Source organism: Kogia breviceps, chromosome 9 (assembly GCF_026419965.1).
Source record: "Kogia breviceps isolate mKogBre1 chromosome 9, mKogBre1 haplotype 1, whole genome shotgun sequence".
Lineage (NCBI taxonomy): Eukaryota > Metazoa > Chordata > Mammalia > Artiodactyla > Physeteridae > Kogia > Kogia breviceps.
Genome location: NC_081318.1, coordinates 68,181,938 through 68,203,832, shown reverse-complemented (window position 1 = coordinate 68,203,832; position 21,895 = coordinate 68,181,938). Strand labels below are relative to the sequence as shown.

The following is a 21,895-nucleotide window of genomic DNA, read 5'->3' as shown; positions in this document are numbered from 1 at the left end:
AGTTTTCTTTTAGTCAACTCAAATTAATCCATTTTCTTTTCTCTCTTAGTTACTCACACTATGATTATAAATTATTATTATTGTTTTTTTTTAGAAATGCAGACATTTTCAAGCTAGGAATTTGCAGGCCTTTGAAAGTAGAAGTGATTCCCAAATAGGTAGTATTCCCAAGGCCTGTGTGTGTTAATCAGGGCACATTTTTCTTCACCTTCAACCTTGTTAATTTTCCAGTCAAGTTTTCTCTTGTCGAGCACTAATACATGATGACAGATCATATAACTATTATTAATGTTGTAAATTAATCTTGAGTGATACCATGTAATTTATGCTTACTCTTGACTGGAAACACTTTACCTCTCTCTCTCTCTCATTCTCTCAAGAGAAAAAGCACTAAAAATAGGGCTCATCAATTACTCAGAACTTGTACTGGAGAGAGGTCAACTGACTTTGAAATGATTATGAATATTCTCAGGTTTGATAATCTACCATAAGGAAGGCTAGAGAGAGGGAAGACATATTTGTTTATTGAGTAATACTCGATTAGCATTCTTTCCTTTACCCTCTAAAATCCTGGGAATTAAGTGCTGTTGATACCGTTTTATAGAAGAGAATTCTGAGGCTGAGAGAGTTTTAAAAACGTGCTCAGACCTATCATGCTTAATCGATTGTCAGAAGAAAATTTAAAACCTCTGAGTTCTGACATTGAAGGCCATGTTTCTCCTTTACCTGATATCAGATACCCAAGGCAAAACTTCAGAATACAGGCTTAGGAGTTTACGTTCAGAGAACTTCCTATTCAATTTGATGCTCCAGGGTACAAAACAAAGTTCAGAAAAAAAGTAGTTTGGTTACAGGATGGATTAGTTGACTAGGTGCATGAGTACTGAACATATGATCTTTCTGAAAGTGATAAGGCCCCAGGGTATTTTATAGGTTTGCCATATGTCTAAAAGAAGTCCATTCCTGTACTTGATTTGATTTGATAAAATTGCCCATTACTCTAGCTCTATTTGTTGTGTTTACTTCCCATTCATCTTGTTCTTTCTAATTATTTTGGTTAAACTTAATCTAATCCTCTCATGGCCATGATATTCAGCAATATGTGGATCCTGTCCTTGAGTATCTGAAGTTCAATTGATCACCAAAGTACATGAACCTTTTTTATAGTTAGCATTACCAGCTTGCATTAATGTTTATCAGAGGTTCTTACATTTCACTTTACTGGTCCTATATATTCAATTATTCAGTGTACTTTCTGCAATAGAACCATTGAGTGGAATTCTTTTTTTTTTTTTTTTTTTTTTTGCGTTACGCGGGCCTCTCACTGCTGTGGCCTCTCCCGTTGCGGAGCACAGGCTCCGGACGCGCAGGCCCAGTGGCCGTGGCTCACGGGCCCAGCCGCTCCGCAGCATGTGGGATCTTCCTGGACCGGGGCACGAACCGTGTCCCCTGCATCGTCAGGCAGAGTCTCAACCACTGCGCCACCAGGGAAGCCCTGAGTGGAATTCTTTAACGTATGGTGTACATTATGATGAACATAATGTGATTTATTAGGGAAAGCAACAGTAGTTAGAAAGTGAGTTCCCTTTTTTTATGCCCTCTCCTCTATATTTTTACATTTGTAGCTTCCAGAATCCCAAGGAAAGATAGAAAACACAGAGGCAGTTTGGCTTTCAGAATCTTAAAAGATTTTTCATGTCACTGTTTTCAGCAGCACTATGGAAGGTGTCAGGGCCCATCTTAAGCCTACCTCAAGGAAAGTAGATTTAACAATGTTCTATCTGTTACTGGGGTATTTTTTCAGAACTTGCTCCAGTCTGCTGCCTTTTCTTCTCAATAGCATAACAGATAACTTCTCCCTCACCAAAAACTCAACTGGAAAAAGTCAGTAGCAAAAAAAAATCAAATAAGCAAGCATTGATGGTTTTCTCTTGTGGGTTTTGTCTGCTTTTTGGAATTCTGCAAGAGTCATACCTCTTTAGTCAGATTTTCCAACCATTCCAGACTCACCAGTATCCATCAATCATAAATTCATTCCCTAGGTGTGTTCTCCTTTAGTTTTAACATCAATAAATCCCAAATCCTAACTTGCATAGATTTACATTACAGAAAACAGGAAGTAGCCTTTGTCTTTATGTATCAGGATTATCCGTGGATCTTTTTAAAAATGAAAACTTGCTGGTAGGAACATTGGAATTCTGATTTAGTAAGATTCAAGTGATACCAGAGAGTCTGTATTGTTCAAGGTTCTACTAATGATAAGTTACAGAGGCTATAAGCAATCTAGAGTGAAACTAAACTTCTCTAGACCCTCTCCTTGAGATTCAGAAATATGCAGAAGAGATGTACCATGTAAGGGAATATTGTTTCTATAGCTAATTAAAAGAATGGGGTGATAATGACTAAATAAGCATGGATATTTAGATATGCCATCCAAGGAAAAGTATACTTTACTATGAGATTATTTTGCATATGCTCACAAACCTGAAAAAAAACCTGAAAGTGTAAAGCCTAGGTAAGCATCAGTGAGATGGGGAGAGGACAGAAGTCTAGCAGGCAAAGGAAACATGATCCCTACTGGGCATTTACCCTGAGAAAACCATAATTCAAAAAGAGTCTTGTACGTCAATGTTCATTGCAGCACTGTTTACAATAGCCAGGACATGGAAGCAACCTAAGTGACCATCAACAGACAAATGGATAAAGAAGATGTGGCACATATATACAATGGAATATTACTCAGCCATAAAAAGAAATGAAATTGAGTTATTTTTAGTGAGGTGGATGGACCTAGAGTCTATCATACAGAGTGAAGTAAGTCAGAAAAACAAATACCATATGCTAACACATATATATAGAATCTAAAAAAAAAAAAAAATTGGTTCTGATGAACCAAGGGGCAGGACAGGAATAAAGATTCAGACGTAGAGAATGGACTTGAGGACACAGGGAGAGAGAAGGGTAAGCTGGGACGAAGTGAGAGAGTGGCATGAACATATATACACTACCAAATGTGAAATAGATATCTAGTGGGAAGCAGCCACATAGCACAGGGAGATCAGCTCAGTGCTTTGTGACCACCTAGAGGGGTGGGATAGGGAGGGTGGGAGGGAGAGGCAAGAGGGAGGGGATATGGGGATATATGTATACATATAGCTGATTCACTTTGTTATACAGCAGAAACTAACACAACACTGTAAAGGAATTATACTCCAATAAAGATGTTAAATAAATAAATAACTTTCAGAAAAAAAGGAAGCATGATCAAAAAATATTGGTGCCATAGCCGTGTTTATATTTGCCCCTGATGTTTCATTTTTAATAAAATATTAATAGCAGAATTAAAATGTACTGGATTAAGTTTGATAGACATAGATTTTGTACTTTTGGCTTTTGCCAGGGCTTCTTGTGATAAAGTGAAAGGTGGATGTGCAGTGAAGAGAGTTCTCACTTTAATATAAAGTTAAGTATGAAAGATGTCCATATATAATAGTTTCTGTTCCTCCTGCTCTGCCCTATTCAGACAAAATGCAACTAACCTCTCCTTTCAGGAATAGTACACAGCATGCATTTTACTTTGCTGGTAAAATGCTGTGTGCTAAGACAATCAGTGTCTAAGGATGGCTAATTCCTTCTGGGCAGGAGATGTGGAGAGACTGTCTAACAATGGCATCTGGCAGCTACGTGGCACACTAAGAAGCCTTACCTTGTCCTATATAATACTCTGCAGGAACAAAACCATCAGGCTGCTAATTTGCATCAGTAAGTCAAAAAGTTGATAAGTAAATGCATGGTTAATGATAAATTAAGTACTGTATTTTTTCCAGAAAATTCATGCTAAATATGTAACTTGCATAAAATGTTTATCAATCTGTACTCACTCTTTCATCTGCCTGCAATGTCTTCCTCCAGATGTTGGCATTATGGGTTGAATTATGTCCACCCAAAATTCACATGTTCGAGTCTTAACCGCCCCCTGCCGAAAACCTAAGATGTGACCTTATTTGGAAATAGTGTAGTTAATAGATGTAATTAGGTTGAGATGAGGTTATACTAGAGTAGCATGGACCCTTACCCAATACGACTGGTGTTCTTATAAAACGTGGAAATGTGGGCAAACATACACTCAGGGAGAATGCAGTGGAAACATGAAGGCAAAAATCAGGATGATGTGTCTCCCGGTCAAGAACAACCATGGTTGCCTGCAAAACTATCAGAAGCTCGGAGAGAGTCATAGAACATATATTCCCTCACAACTCTAGGAAGGAACCAAACCCAGTGACACTTTAGTTTTGGACTTCTAGCCTCCAGAACTGTGAGACCACAAATTTCTGATGTTTCAGCCACCCAGTTTGCGGTACATTGCTGTGGAAGCCCTAGCAAACTGATATTGTTTGTATGATTTGATCTCTAACCTCAACAGGTCTTTAATCAAATGCCTTCTTAATGAAGTTTTCTCTCACTAAAATCACACACACACACGCACACACACACACACACACACACACACACACACACACACACACACACATCCATCCCAAAAGAGTTCTTCTATTTATTTTTCTCCTTATTACTTGCATGCTTTAGTTTTACTTATCTTTCTTGTTTATTTTATTTAAATCAACAGAGAATACATAGTACTCTCCGCTAAGTGTCTGTGAGAGCAGGGATTTCTTATAGGTTTTTTTTTTTTTTTTTTTTTTTGCGGTACGCGGGCCTCTCACTGTTGTGGCCTCTCCCTTTGTGGAGCACAGGCTCCGGATGCACAGGCTCAGCGGTCATGGCTCACGGGCCCAGTCGCTCCGCGGCACGTGGGATCTTCCCAGACTGGGGCATGAACCTGTGTCCCCTGCATCGGCAGGCGGACTCTCAACCACTGCGCCACCAGGGAAGTCCTTCTTATAGTTTTACAGTCCTGTTTCCCTAGCTACTCAAATAATGACTGACACACAGGAGGTGTTCAATAAGTACGTGTCATGAGTGAATAAATGAACTCCCTAGTTATTTAAGACCATATATTAACCCAAGGTAAAACTAGTATCTTTCAGTCTCAGTTTTGGCTGAATCCCAAGATAATAGTTACCAGCTAATCCTAAATTCCAAAGTGAGATTATAGAAAACCATGAAGGACCTCCACTGTCTTAAATCCATGCAGAGACTCTTAATTCCTCACACCAAAGAAGATTTGTGAGTTTAGGAAATGAGAATAGGAGAGAGAATTTCTGGAGAGAGCTTGATGGAATGAAGATTCCACCTGTCCCTCGCTTCACATGGGAAAAGTTGGCAGTGCTTCCTTCCCCTTCCCTCAAACTTCGTAAGCGAAGCTTCAGAGAGGCCAACTAAGAGCTAGCTATTCATCCTCTGAAGTTTGTGGCATGCTTCAGTGGACTTTTGTCCGACCCATGTCTGTCTGGCCAAGTGGCCAGTGGCTGCATTTGGGAAGTAACCACACTTATGGCACTGGGTCTCATTTAAAAGTTTTCCCATGAACTAGAAGGCCACAGTGAGTGTGAGAGCTGGCATAGGACAGCTGGGGGGACAGTACGCCCGTTGAGAGATGCTGGAGATGTACAGCCCAATGGTGACATGAGGTTGGAGCCAGGAGCAGCAGTTGGGAAGGCATCACCCTTATCAGGAATCGACCTGAGAGATCCTAGTGGACAGTTAGACTTATTTCCCCCCAGGGTGTGGGGAAATAGCAGGAAATCAGTGGTGGCCAGGAAAGCTCTTTCCTGACCCTTAGGCTTCAACCATGACTAAGCTCTGGGCTTCAGCAGAGAAGACATGATAAAGTAAAGAGAAACCAAGATCAAAACCCCAATACCCCTCCTACAGGACACATACACACACACACACAGAGCACACAGCACACGCTCACAGGTTCACTACATACTTCTCACCTGCAGCAGGCCAAATCGGGAGGGCGGGGTCACAGGAGAGGAAGGACCTAATAAAGTTCAGAGTTGGTTTTCAAACAAAGGCATCTCAAGGGCAGAGAAATGGCTTGGGCTTTACAGAGAGAATGGAGGAGGAGTGGAGAAAATTAAAGCAACCATTTTCTTTTGTGTTCTGTGAGTCCTGCGTTTTCAGCATACTGGTCCTGTACTTCACTGTGCAAATAGGGAAGAGCATCTCTTTATGAACATTATATGAAAATTCCAGGATGCAATCTACGTATATGCTTTATGTATAATAATCCATAGATAGTCTCATTTTCCAAGTCTGCAGCATTTATCACTCTTATTTTAAAAACAATACAATTTAACCAAATTATAAAAATTTTCTAACACAGACTAGCTGTCTTGAGACTTCTGAAAGATGGTATGATAAGATTATTTACTTTTTAAAAGTAAAAAGAATGACTTTATGAACCAATTTCTGTAGCAAGTAGTGTGGGAAAGGTGAATAGGTCTAAAGTAATAGTTTTCTCTGTTTCAGCACTTTTGAAAGGCACAAAAGGGAATAAGACGAATCCAGAAATTCATTATGTCTCTCCAGTTTTTCCTTTTCCCATATGAGCAGAGCCGGGAAGTGTACAGACACATTAGAGAATGTTTCCACTGTGTGGGAGAAACATCTGCAGAGTAGGCCTTTGACCACCAGAAGTAGAGAGAAAGAAGCATACGGGGGCGGAAGCAGCAGACACGAAAAGAAAAACTGGGAGCTGGCTAGGCCCAAACATCCAACTGACTTGCCTAACCTTCTGTTTACCTTTTCCATTACATAAGAAGACTAAGAGCAGTAACATTCGTAAGAAAAACAGTTTTTAAGTATGGTGTTGAAATAGAGTTCATAGCACACCCTTCATTTTTTCTTTTTCTGTTGAGTATGGGAAATGATAGTATTCTGCTTTGCCCATCACCTGCTCTAGAGCCTATGCTGGGTGGTTTTCATGGATTTCTTCCTACTGGTCCTTTGCAGCCATTTATTACGATGGCTATGCCAAAGCCCAGAAGCTGCAGGCCTCTCCGCTCAAACCAGAGGGAAGCACAGTGAAGACAGAGATGAACTCTGAGTAAATTCCTCATAAAACATCAGGGGCAAATATGGGCTTTGAAAATGCAAATGATTATCATTAGAAAGTAATATGCGAGTGACTACTGGAGAAACATTTGAAAGAACAATGTGGTCTAGCAAAACAATCCTGCAATCTGCATTCAATCATCACTAACCTAAAATGCTTGCAATGGTCCTTTGTATTGTTGGGAGCCAAGTGTTTTCTGGAACTCTTGAAGCCAGTTTTACCAAGTAGCAAATTACCAACAAAATATTAGTGAAAAAATAACCAGCCTTAGACTTGACTTTTCCAGTAAAGGGGAGACTCTCCAACTGTAATGACCAAGGTATTGAGAGCAACAAGAATATTGATATACATACCTGTAAATGCTCACAGATGAGTTTTGGGGGTTGGTTTGTTTTCGTCTACAGCATGTGGGTCTGGACATCTTGCCCACTAAATAGCTTATGTATGAGGACAGTTAAAATTCAGTATACAGAATTTTGAAAATTATATGGGACAGAGCTATATTTAGAAGATTGGACAGGAAGAATACATACCACAAACTTTGGGAACCTACTTAATTAATTTTGATTCTAGGCCAATATAACAAGTCTCTTAAGTGCAATGGGATTGAAATTCTATTAACCTTATTCTCATAGAAAACAAGACACATATTCTTTAGAGATGATGGTTTTCACTATTCACCATTGGTTCAGAGCCTTACTGAACAAGGCTCTTGGGCTCTCATCTTCAAAAAGAAAGTTATAGTCCTGGATATGATTAAGTTTCAGACAAATCATCTGCCTTCACCCCTCACACCTGGCATCCATGAGAAGGGTAGCCTCCTTGGGATGCAGACTGTCAGTCACAAGGCAGAAGCCCTGCTGTCTTTCATGAAAGAACTACTTATCCTGGAGCCATATATCATACATGGCCAAAGTATGTGGTTTAGGAGATGTCAAGCATACTCAGAAATCCTAGGCCTCATTCATTCAGCTCCCAGAAACAGAAATATATTCATAAGAAGCCTTTTCAACAAAATACAATAAAGTTTGAATGAAGTTGAAACCCAGTGTGTTTACTGCCAAAAAACAGACAAGGAAACTGAAAGACGTTAGATTTTCTAACTTAAATGTTTCATACCTTTCAATTTATTTCTCTGAAAGGGACTGATAAAATTACTTAAAATCAATATTCAACCAAAATATGCATTGAAGATGAACAGTGAATAAGATGAAGACCACTTTGGAGGCAGTTTTAAAGATGATTAAGTAAAGTATATTATAATATGGATATAAAAGAAATGCTTTCATGAATTTTAATCTGACAGAATTTTTTTAAACTTTATATTCTGGGGAACGTTTAAAAGAATAGATTTTTAAAATTTTATTGTTAATGCCAGTATCACACAATAAAACAATTTATTCGTAGCTCTCATGATTCTTTTTATAAAATAACCTTTTTTTCTTTCTCTCTCCTTCCTTCCTTCCTTCTTTCCTTCTTGCCTTCATTCCTTCTCTCCTTCCTCCCTCTTTCCCTTCCTTCCTCCTTCCCTCCTTCCTTTGCCTTTCTCCAAAGAGAAATACCATTTTATTTCTTTTAAAGCTTCAGAAATTCAAATTCAAATGAGCATTCTGATATTTGAGATGGAGATTAAATATAGGATAATTGTTAAAATATTCACATTGGTGGAGATGGGGGAGATTAAATTAAAGTCTGTTTCCCCAGGAGGTATTACTTTTAACAGATTTTAAGCAAATTATTAGAACATGCTGTTTTCTGTCTAATCAAAATGGGCTTAACAAAGACAATCACATTTTAGAAAACTGTACTTGCAATTTTATTGTAATTTTTTATATTTAATAAACTGGAAAAAAATCCCTATGTTGTCTTTTCTGTGCCCCTCATGGCATTAAAGACAATTGATTTTATGTGGGTTTTTACTTGAATATAATTCCATGATGCTAAAAGGCCTAATTCACTCTAATCTAACTGCAGTTTGGCCCCCAAATATGTCATAGATGCTAACAGGTTATCAGTTTTTTGCCTTGTGCACTAACTCCTTGGATCTTCACATCTACACTAGTAAGTAGTCATTATGTCCATTTTACAGCTGAGAACACTGAGCCTTTGAGAGAGTAAGCACCTTGCTAAAACTCATATGGTGGTTAAATGGAAGGATCCGAAAGAGAACCAGGAGTATTTGAATCTAGAATCTGATATTTTACATCATCTCTCACTGAACTGAAAGTCAAGAATAAAATCTAGACAAATAAAGGTGCTTAAGTCTGGTTTTTCCCCAAGGAAAGTGATTCATCTAAAGCATGAAATTAACATTTTATATGTTGGAACTTGAAACATCAGAATATCATGAGAGATAGTAAAAAAAAAAAATGAACACTTGCAAACTTCAAACACCTGGTCCATTGTTCTCTTTCACTCTGCAGATCCATTTACTTGGATCTTCTTCCAACTGTGTGGGTTTCGGATATGAGCAATTTTATTTTCTCTGAAGTCAGGGGGGAGAAAGGAAAATATATAAAAAGGGTAAAGTAGACATATAAAGAGAGAACCCTTCTCAATTGCTAATATATGCCATCATGATCAATAATGAAAAGCATATGTGAACCAAAAAAATATATTCTCCAATATGTTTTACTAATATTTTTATTGTGGTAAAATACACATAATATAACACTGACAACTTAACCATTTTTGAGTGTACAGTTCAATGGCATTAAGTATATTCCCATTGATGTGTAATTATCCCCACCATCCTTCTCCAGAACTTTTCATCTTCCAAACCTGAAACTCTGTAAGCATTAAACACTAACTCTCCCTTCCTCCAGTCCCTGGAAACCACCACCCTATGTTCTGTTTCTATGAGTTTAAGTATTCTAGGCACCTCAAAAGAGTGGACTCATACCATATTTGTCCTTACGCGACAGGCTTATTCCACTTAGCATCATGTTTTCAAGATTCATCCATGTTGTATCCTGTAGAATGTCCTACCTTTTTAAGGCTGAATATTCCATTATATGCATATGACACATTTTGTTTATCCTTTCGTCCATTGATGGACACTTGGGTTGCTTCCACCTTTGGGCTATTGTGACAATGCTGCTGTGAATATAGTTGTACAATGTATGTTTTTAGCTATAAGTTCTATCGACAACACCCTCAGAAGCTTTGGAAATCCCTGACTTGTACTCATTCACTGTTAACAAAGTAACAAAGTTTCCTGTTTTCTTTCTTAGGAGCTGCCTATATTAAAACTAAATACAACAAACAATCATCAGAATCAAAACAAAGATATCCAAAACTCCTGTAATTTTATGTTATGATGAATATTAAAATTAAAGAAAAACAAGGGAGGCTTCCAATATCAAATGATGTATTGAACTTACAAGTCTATCTCCTTTCCCTCCTAAGAATCCATTCCTTTTGGAGTAATAGAATTTAAAAAGTATGTATCTAGAAATAAAGAAGAGAATAAGAGGGGAAGAATTAGAAAGCTAGAAGCTTTGGGGAGGTGAGAGCCAGTTCATGGGTAAGTAGTGACTGGTAAAGTAGTCTGGAATAGGGCCCAGTGAAGAATATGAATGGAGTGCCTCTACATAAGAAAAAAGGAGATTTGTCCCTGAGGAATCTCAACAGATAGAAATGGATAGGAATGAAATGTGGGAATTAAAATAAGAATTCATTAAAATTGTATGTGGAAGACTTCTCTGCATTTAGCATGAAATGCCAAGAGCCAGGTGATTCTGCCCCAGAAAAATAAAATGAGAATTTTTCTCTAATGAACTTTAAAAAATTTAGGAGTTGGTACCCCAGAACAAAGCCTACTTCATTTGGGCCTTTAATCGTTCCAAAATTTAACACAAGGCTCCTTGACTGTTTACATGCAGCCTCAGTAGGGGAGGCAGGAATCTCTACTTGTGGACAAAGTACATAGTCATTTTTACTACAGCCTCTTTCTCATCAAGAAACACTAGAGGAGGAAAGCTGCCAAAAAACACACAAAACAAACAAAAAACCCACCAACTTATACACACAGGAACAACAAAAACAACAACAAAAAGATCTGTAATCAGACACATCACCATGAAATTTCTGTGCAGTAAGGCTCCTAAGTGTTTCCAGAGAGAAAGACCAGGTTATGGACCAAATGTTTTTCAGATTTCTCAGTAGCAATAGTCTGGTGGAAGACAACACAACAATGCCTTCAGAGGACTGAGGGAAAATGAGGTTGAACCTAGAATTCCAAATCAGTCAATCTATCAATGAAGTAGGTAGATAGAATAAAGACATTTAAGTCATTCAGAAAAGTTTTCCCTGGAAAATTCCTTTCTTAGTGAGTTTTTCAACCAAGTGCTCTGGCAAAACAAGGAATAAACCAAGAAAGAGGAAAATATGATCCAGGAAATAATAGATTCAACATTTCCAAGAAGACAGTAAGAGGATTTTTCAGGATGATGCCAAGTACCAAGAACAGAGATTGGAGGTCTGCAGAATCAGGAGGTGTGAAGGGAGTGGAATACTTAGGTAATATGATCTTGGGAATAACTGAGGATTTCTTGGGGTATAAATATAAAATTAATTTTAGTTTTGCCCCAAATTTTTGCCATTGAGAGACACAGGAGTGGATAAGGACCCCCAAAAGAAAGAAAGATAGTAAAGCATCTTTATTTATTCCTAGAATGCTTTTTAGAAATAGTGTACAATGTAACTATAGCTATTGAAGAGAATGTGTATGTCTTTAACTTTAGCATTGTAAAACAAGAGAATCAGAAAGCAAATAGGGAGTGGGGAGGGGATAGAGAGAAGTGGAGATATTGGTGGAAGCTCTAATGTCTTCCATTTTACAGAGAGAGGGGTTAAAAGATGCTGTTTATGGAAAATGGATGAAAAATGGAGGTTTAAGAAAGTTTTCTGATGTAGAGGGGGAAAGGAGATGTAGCAGGTGACACACGTGAGCCAATTACTTTCTTATTATAAGAAGAAATCAATAGACAATGTGTATATTTTGTGAACCCAAAAAAAAGTGTTATGAAAGTGAATTTAAACATTGAAATAAATACCAGTGAAATTGAAACCAGAAAATAGTAAGAGGATTTGCTTCTGAAGGAATAGAACTTTTGGTGGGCTGGGAGGACACTGTTCATTTTCATTTTCTTGTATTATTATTTTCATTACTATATAATCCTTCTTATGCTTTGTTTTTTACAATGTTGTGTTAGTTTCGGGTGTACAGCAAAGTGAATCAGTTATACATATACATATATCCACTGTTTTTTACACTCTTTTCCCATATAGGCCATTACAAAGTACTGAATAGAGTTCCCTGTGCTATACAGTAGGTCCTTATTAGTTACCTGTTTTATATATAGTCGTGTGTATATGTCAATCCCAATCTCCCATTTTTTTGCCTCGGCCCCGCTTACCCCCTGGTAACCCTTCTTATGCTCTTTGAGTTTTTAAAAAAAACAATGTGAATTTTCTTATAAAAATAAAAGCACTTAATTTAAGAGAAAGAACAGAGTTCGTAAAGAACAGAGTTTGTGCAAACTATGAGAAACACCTTTTTCTTTTTATTAACTCAGGTATTAACTTTTCTCTTGTTTGTGGCATGTTTCAAATTCAGGAACCTAATCTTATTTTAAAAAGCAATGCTTTCATATCCTTTAGTCTCTAAGATTTCGAAGAGTGCAGATGGCATGAGATCCTTTTTCATTTCTCTCTTGATAAATTAAGTAGATACAAATTCTGAAGTCTAAAACTAGAAAAAGGTAAAGTTATATAAGTGTAATGGAATGAAACAAAATGACAGGCATGACCTGAATTTGTTAGCCATTCCTCCCAATGCCATTGCACTTCTGCTCTTTGTATATGGTCACACCATTTCTTCCTCATTACCTTAGTTCAGAAGTTCCATGAGTCTGCAATGGATCTGCTCTGCGATTTACATACCATGTTAAAATCTGTTAGGACTCAATTTATACTGATAACATATGAGTAAATACAAATTTCAGACTAAAATTCCTTCCCATTTTTGACAAAATTCTAAATCCTCAATTTTCTCCAGCCTTGAATTCTGTATATTGTTGCTGAATTAATTTGAAAACTCTAGTAATTAATACTTATTCTTAATATGATGTTTCATTTAAGGTAAATTAAAGTTCTGTGATAGTAAAAACAGAATGGAGATAAAGACTAGTGATGTTATTATTTTTAAAAAGACATTGTGCATTTCAAAGATTAAAATGCCATGTGAAAATATGTAAACAATTTTTTTGAACAGAAAATCATTTGTGGATTAACATTTGGAAATGGGAACTAACAAGGAGGAATTAGATCTTTATACAGAGAAGAGACACAAAGAAAGAAGTAGGGATTATCTAGAAAACACTCAGATGTTTCCTTAGTATTTTCTTCCACTTCATGTACCATAATTCCTACCTACACTAACTACATGAATTCCTACCCCCCTCAAAAAATAATAACCATTATGTATTTTAAAACTACTGTCCCTTGTTGGATTGCTTAGACCAGCTCTAGAAATTCTGAGTACATGAAACGAGAAAGAAGGGAAAATAATATTCTCCTTTGTACTGCAAGATAATTATATATTAAATGACTAGACTTGCTCTTTACTTTTTTGATACTGACATCTATTGGAAAACAGGAGAATATGTGTATGTTTGGTTTTTGAAGGCAAATAAAAATGGATTCATTAAATTTAAAACCCCATTTTAAATTAAAAATTAAGAATGTAAAATAGATTAACCATTTTAATGACACCATTCTCTAACTGACTGAAAACACATTTACATGAGTTTTCAGTATTTATAGGCCTTTTTTGAAGCCAGTAGTTGTTATTGCAAATATAATTACATATTCTTTACAACTCATGTAATCTAGGCAATGTGTTCATGATTCAAACTAACAATTGAACATTATGTAGTGAAAGAAAAGAGTAAAGTTTGACTTGTTAGAATGTACTCTATCAGGCTCTAAAGAAAAGATTTTTTTTCTTTCTATCATGAATCAATAACATAAAGAAAAGGAAGTTTTTTGAACTAATTTCATTGATTCAACATGTGACTACCCTTTTAAAAAATATTTGGGGAATATTTTAGCTAGGTTTTTTCCCAATCTGTCACTTGAGCAAAAATATGTTTGCCCAACAAAGCATATATGTTACTCTATAACTACTAGTCAAACTTCTCTTCAATTAAGTAGATCTGGATGTACTAGGCCTACGTAGGGCATTTTGTGTTTAGAGGAACTCTCAGACAATCTGTGGAAATACAGAACACACAACTCCAAGGCCCAAGCCCTGTTTGATAAAACAACCTATTAGGTACATATTTTTCCTACATTCAGCTGGGTTGCAGACCTTACCAAATATCCCAACATTTTCTTTGAGCTTTAACCAATATAAGAAAATCAAGCATGTGATGGAGAAAAGTACCCTTCTTAAAATTTAACTTCTCTCTTTTCTTGATTGAAAATTAGACATTTAAAATCACAAAAGTAATACATGATTAAATGCAAATAGTATATAGAGAGTAAAAAGTGATCATTCCTTTTTGCCCTTCCCTAATACTACTCCCCTCCCCCCAGGAAAAAAACCTTAACTTAATTTTTCTAGACTATATGCATTTACATATCTATGGATATGTATACAGAAAAGGTGTGGCACATGTATCTATCTATTTATTTATACACATATGCATCTACGTGTTTAGGGGCAAATATTAATTCTAGCAATTCAAGAAATACATACAAGTATTGGAAGAAGTCTAAAAAATAATTAACAATTCCCCCAAATGCTACTGTCGAGGAATATTGGTCCTCAGTTTTTTATAAACACCATTTCAGACCTCTTGCATCTATAAACACATATGTAAATAAGAAAGATAAAATGTGATCATACTCCATGTTATTTTAAAATTTTAAATATATTAAAGTTAACATGACATAGAACTAGAAGAAATTGAAATAAAGCAAAAGGAATCACAGAGCTTTAAATCAATGTTTCTTTACACTAAAAGATATTAATTCCTAAAGATAGATCCCTCTAAACATAAGAGAAAAATATGAAGATAATATTAAAGAAATATGAATTAAAACATATTTTTTTCTTAAGCTGCATTTTCAGATTTATACATTATCTATTGACTCTTTGTTATGCAAAATAAGGAACTTTGCAAACTTAAACTCCCAACTTCTTTTTTCATTTCTTATTCCATTTTCTTGTAGCCCTATTTATTTCACATGGCCATGGTTCTGTAATCGTAAGTACTACAATTTAGTAGTTTTATATTTATCTATTTTATATTTCATTTATCAATTTTAATTATCTTATACTCATTCTTTTGCCCACTCCAGTCATAGTTTCATTTTGAATCTTGGGGTAATAATCAATGAAGCGGATACATAGCTTAATTTCAACCTGGTTTCCGGGGGATTGATCTTACTCACATTGCTGTAAGAAATCAATGTGGATTTTAAAATGTTTAGAGTCAGTACTATGTAAAAGTTCAAGAGATGGAAAATTTGTTTCATAAAAATAGATGATATTTTCTCCCTTTCTATAAAATAAGACATGCCATAATGTTTCTTTGTTTTTAATTTTTGTTGAGTTCCTTTGCATGCATTTGGCCTTTCTGCTGTGATATAAGGAATTTTATTTAACAGAACTAGGTGAAAAATCAAATTCAGTTAAAAAAAGTACATATCATAAGAGAAGCTATAAAGAAATATTTTACCTCTTAAGCAGATATAATGTGATATAATTCTTTCAGAAGTCGTTATCTTTGAGATTTTCTTCTCACCTAAGTTTTTGTGTCTATCAGTTGTGCTGGTCAGAGATTTCACATGTAAAGCCTTCACTGGGTGGAGTTTGTATTTGGATACAAAGGAGGGAAAGACAAAAGAGCACTTCTCTCTCTGCCAACACCTGTCTGTTTGTCCCTTTCCACCCATTTTGGATTCTGGATAAGCATCATTCTTCTCTCCAGCCTATGGAGGCACTCACAAGCTTGCTTGCTGAGCCCTCAAAGTCCATTTCTGCAATACTAGGACTGGGGTTTGAGGACCTCTCTTGGGTGTGTTCAACAACCAATGAAAGCCTTAGGGTTGCAGCCTGTCAACAAATGCTGTTCTTCACTCCAACTATGCCAAAGATCAGATTTTGTTTAAGTCCTGATGTTTTCGTCAATCCAGGCATGATCAATGAATCCGCCTCGCCTTGCTAAGTCTTACAAAATGACTACAACAATCCCACGTGTGACCCTCTCTGTGGGACTAGAAGTAACTAGTAAGTACTGTCTTCACTCTGAGCCCTGAGATGACTCTGGGAGAGAGATGAACTGGAAAGATTTAACCCGTTCGTCACTACCCGTTGTTACTTATCAGTCACTTATTGGTGTTTGAGGAACATTCCCTATGGACAGCTTCATACCTCTGTCTGACTTGCTGGCTATCCTGTGCCCAAAGCGTAGCCATGGGCACCTCTTTCCTCCTCATTCCTGAGTCTGAGATACACGCAGGGTTATAATGAAGACTGTGATTTAATTTAGGATTTCTTGGCTACAAACAATTAACTCTCAAATTTAATATGATGCTTCTGTGCCTCCAAATCTTGCCGTGGTGATGCATAGAACTCTCTGGGGCGTCTTCATGGGGGAATGCAAAAGAAAAGCACTTTTCTCACTTTTGAGATGTAGTTGAGATGTAGTTACGAATTTGAGATTATCCCAGGTTCTCAATACTTGTTCCATAAGTGGCCTCTAGTGCTGGGTCACAGACATGGTTACTAAGATATCTAGGTGTGTCTCCAGCTCTGAGATAATCCATCTCTTCACAATTTCTGACATTCTTTAAACTCAGCTCACATCTGTGGCATGATCCTTCCCATGAATTTCTCAAGTTTCTTAATATATATTGTAGTGTTTATAATAGTTAAAAGGAAGATAATTTGAATGTTAATAAGAAAGTGATAAAAATAAATTATGGTACATACATGTAGTGGAATACTCGGCAGCTAATTAAATGATGATGTGGATCTTTTCATTATTGACATGAAAAGACTTAACAAATTGCTTCATGAAAAAAAAAGTGCTAAATACATTACATATCAATGAAGGGGAGAATAGACAAATCTCCCCCTTGCTGAAGAATTTCGAGTAATTTATGTAGAGACCCCTCAAGGATGTGGAACTTAACTCTGCACAACTTAAGTATAGGCTATGCATAGTTACTTCCTTCCAAAGAGTACAATATGGAAAGGGGAAAAAAGTATACACTTTATACTGGTAAACACTACTTCAGCAGGTGATCAAGGTTAACATCAAGAGTGATAAGTCATGCTGATTCTGTATATCCTTGACATAATGTGATAAAAATGGCAGTTTACCTCTGCGGAAGACCGTAAGACCATAACCCCAGTCTAACTATGAGAAAACAAATCAGTGAAACCAAACACTTTGACATTCTACAAAATACCTGACCTGTACTCTTCAAAACCATTGAGCTCTTCAAAAACAAGGAAAGTCTCAGAAACTATCACAGCCAAGAGAAGCCAAAGGAGCCATGACAGCTATGTAGAGTGTGGTACCTTGGAAGGAATTCTGGAACAGAAAAAGGACATTAGGTAAAAACTAACAAAATATGAATTTAGTATGGACTTTAGTTAACAATAATATATCAATATTGGTTTATTAATTGTGATAAATATACCATCCTAAGGTAATAAACTGGGTATGGGGTATATGGGAAGACTGTACTCTTCTGTAGATCTAAAACTATTTAAAACTTTTAACTTGCTAAAAATAAAAGAAGCATTATGCAGAGTATATATTTGTTAGTGTAAAATACATGCATGTGTGTGTATACCTAGGATAACATCTGGAATGACATGATAATATGCTAATCTTGGTTGTTTCTTGAGGGTGGGCTTTTTATCTTTTTTTCTTCACTAATAATGTGTTATTTATACAGTGAAAAAAAACAAATCTAAAATCACTGTCCCCTTTTAAGTAGCTTATTATAGCTATAAGCTACAGAAATCTTACACAACACAGAAATGTATTTTCTCACAAACCAAGATATCCAGAGGTAAGTTGGGTTCTCCTCATGTATGAGTCAGAGCTATGGAAGCTTTCACCATCTTTCTCAGCTCTGTGTCCTCAGCATACCAGCTTTGTCCTCGGGTTTGCTTCCTTCATGGTCACAAGATAAATGCCAGCATGAATTACATGGCAACATGCTTTCTTGTTCATATCCAGTGACAGAAAAGGAAAACATGTCCTCTGACTTTGGAAAAAGACTTGAGTCAACTCAGGTCACTGTGCCCATCCCTAAACTAGTAACATTTACCATCACATATTACAAACGTTCCCTGGCCTTAAGCCAAGTTTCCTGAACCGGTTACTATTGGAGGATTTGGAAATGATGGCTCAGGTCTAATCAGGATTTAGTCAGTCTCCCCTGATAACGCGGGCTGGCTGGAGAGGACTAAAAGTCTGTTCGAGAACTCCTGAGAGAAAGTTCAAGTCTGCAAACGGGACACACCTGCCCCGGTTATTGACCCCCACTGCCTCAGACAAGTAGTAAGAATAGATGCCAGTGACTATCTACCTGCAATTTAGGACCTTCAACACCTTAGTTCTGTCCAACTGAGAAATATCCACTAATGGTATGATCCACCAATCTGGTAAGTCTACCTCCTTAGGAAGGAGTAATGGGTAAAACAAGAGGCCAGAGGTATAACTTTGACAGATGGCTCTCAGCAAAAAAGGGAAACATCACAGGTAGATAAAAATAGCTCTGCCTTAACACCCTGGACTTACCTTTTTTTTTGCGGTACACGGGCCTCTCACTGGTGTGGGCTCTCCCGTCACGGAGCACAGGCTCCGGACGCGCAGGCTCAGCGGCCATGGCTCACGGGCCCAGCCTCTCCCGGGCATGTGGGATCTTCCCGGACCAGGGCACGAACCCGTGTCGCCTGCATAGGCAGGCGGACTCTCAACCACTGCGCCACCAGGGAAGCCCTGGACTTACCTTTTAACTTAGTACAAGGATCAGCTGAAGATGGCAGCCTATGGGCCATTCTAGCCTGCTGCCTGTTTTTGTACAGCCCAGGAGATAAGAAGAGGCTTCAGTGTTTGAAGTGGCTTAAAAAAAAAAAAGAATAATTTTTGTAACAGATGAAAATTAAGTGGAATTCAAATGTCAGGGTCCATAAATAAGGTTTCATTGGCCACGGCCATACTCGTTTGTTTACATATTGCCTATGGCTGCTTTTGCACTGCATGTTGGAAGAATCAAGTACTTGTGACAAAGACCATCTGGCCTGCCAAGCCAAAAATATATACTGTCTGGCCTTGGCAGGAAAGGTTTGCTGGCCCCTGACCTGAAGTCAGTCAGGGGCTTTGCTTCCTCCCTCAATGGAGGACATCAGCAGTCTGTCCAGCCAGAATGTACCCACCTTCACGAGGCCTCCTCTGGTTATCCTCCTGAGGATAAAAGGCAGATGGCTTTTGCCTCTAGAACAGCACTCCCAGAAGGCTCTGAACTAGGTCAGAGCAGTATATTAATCAATCCAACTCCAAGGCTGAAAATTATCTTTTTCCATTGTCCAGGCCAAATCATTTCCAAGTATGTTATTGCATATAGCCTACCAGGAATTTCTAAAGTGAGAGTAGAATTAAAGACATAGCTACCCTCTTGCAAAATCTGGAAATTTGTATAGTGGCATCCCCAGTCACAAGGTTTATTTTAAGTGCCTTTCTTTCGTATCCAACACTTTTAAAGCATTTTCATTCTCATGCTGACTTTGAATCGTTTCTGACACCCCAAAACTGAATTGAGTGTGAGCTCCATCTAGTGACTGAGCATGGATACTCTCTTGTGAATATTTTCAATCCTGTGTTTTAGGAACTGTTTCTACTGCCTCTTGCTATGAAAATGCTTAGGCTTAAAAATAGCCTGCCTCCCTGGGAAAGAGTCTTCCTCTTATGTAATTAAACAATGAAAAGCCAAATGGAGACCACGAGGTGGGGGTGATATTCAACACTGGGACAAGCACTTGAATGCAAATCTCATCCTTCACAATCCCTTCCTGGCTCTGTGTGAATATTAACATCTTGGGCAGCACATACTGGCTGACCAGGTAATGTCCTAACCATTTTACGGCTAGGATCTCGTTAATGCTTTGCAGTTTAAAAACAGGAAACATTGCTCTAACCATCAATATATAAAAGGACTATAAAGACTCCCTTTGTTTTTTCTTGGCTTTTCTTGAATCCTTACTTCCGTTGCACTTGCTTAGTAAGGCCCTTGAGACTTGCCAGCATATGCTATCTGCTCCCCCTGCGGTAGGCATACGAGGCAAAGTTTAAAGCTATAGTCAAATGGAGCATAGGTACCCTGAGGCTGCCAGTGCTCGCTTATGACCTGTGCCTTTCCTGAGGCCAGTGCTGCTGGCATTGCTTGCTAGGCTCTGTGCAGCCAGAATCTGCAGTAGATATCTGCATAGCTAACAGGCATATGTTTGCTGAGATGTGTTTGGTTCCTGTACCATTGCTGGGACCTGCTTTGGCCCAATATGCTCGCTGAGTTTCTATAGAGACAGCCAGTTGCCTGTAGACAAGATTACTTTATGCTGCAATAAATGATGATGTCTACATGTTATATTTATTAAGGTTTAGAACTGTTGCCCTAGGACACAGCATTTTATACTCAATTACACTTCCATTTCTGAAACATCTTGCAGAATTCTAGGATTTGGAATTTTAAATGCCTGTTGCCACAGAGTTATAAGGTACACAGGTTCATGATGCCACAGCACAGATATTTATGGTAGATTTAAATTTCTTGTTGAGTTGGACTTGAAGAAGCTTCTAAAATGGTTGTAAAGCTCTCAGAACAGTGATCTTAGCCAAGCAACTTCAGGTAGATGTAAACTTTCAGTTTTCAGTCTGATCCGAGAGCCCAGTGAATGGCTGAAATGTGTTATAACTGCTTTAAAAATGCTCTTTGTTTTTTTTTTTTCTTTCCTTTTTAGTGTTTGAAGATTGTAATGGCTTTCTAAATACACCAGTTGTAAGGCACATAGTCTGCTTTAAATTGTGCTATTGAAGAATGGGCAGTGTGTGTAAAGCAGTGTAATGTTCATTACCCGGTTTCTTTCGTCACAGTCTCCGTTTCGCTTCTCCTGTGGATTGTCACTTGCAATGTGCCTACTTATTATTATCAGATCCAAAGCTCCTCCATGAAATTTTTTTTGAATAAACAAATCTGAAAAAACTCTTTCTGTTTCTTAATTTTTAATATATTAAATATATAATATACATATCAGTTTGATATATTAATTTATATATTAAATATATATGATATTGATTTTAATATTTATTATATTAAATATATAAATATATAATTCTTTCTGGATTACTTAAAATCCTTGAGCCTATGTTTCCCCTATTTATAGATGATATGCACTTTATCACCTATGTTATCGGTTTAAAGGATTATATAAGATAACATAGGGGTAATTATTTTGAGAACTAAATATAAATCTATTCAAGGTCTTCGTTGGATTGAATCTATTGGAGTCTGCTTTCCAACGTGGACAATTATCTAATGAAGACAAGAACAATGACATTCATCTCTGCATCTCTTGAAGTAGGAAAGGTAGCTGCATTACTCAGGGTTCTGCAGAGAAACAGAACCAATAAGAGGTGTGTGTGTGTGTGTGTGTGTGTGTGTGTGTGTGTGTGTGTACAGAGAGAGAGAGAGAGAGTGCAAGATTTATTTTAAAGAATAATTCATTGGGATTGTGGAGGCTGGCAAGTGCAAAATTTGTAGGTCAGCCAGCAGGCTATGGAC

General features: G+C 37.3%; 1 protein-coding gene across 1 annotated transcript in view; it reads left to right on the top strand.

Annotated features, from left to right (window-relative positions):
* The window catches only part of AGMO (alkylglycerol monooxygenase), a 339,122-nt gene extending 322,825 nt beyond the window's left edge, over positions 1 to 16,297 (top strand). Inside the window, exon 13 of the mRNA XM_067041684.1 lies at positions 16,232 to 16,297. Within this exon, the coding sequence (XP_066897785.1) occupies positions 16,232 to 16,237 (6 nt within the window). The 3' untranslated portion in view covers positions 16,238 to 16,297. The remainder of the gene's footprint in view (positions 1 to 16,231) is intronic.
* The last annotated feature ends 5,598 nt before the right edge of the window (positions 16,298 to 21,895 follow it).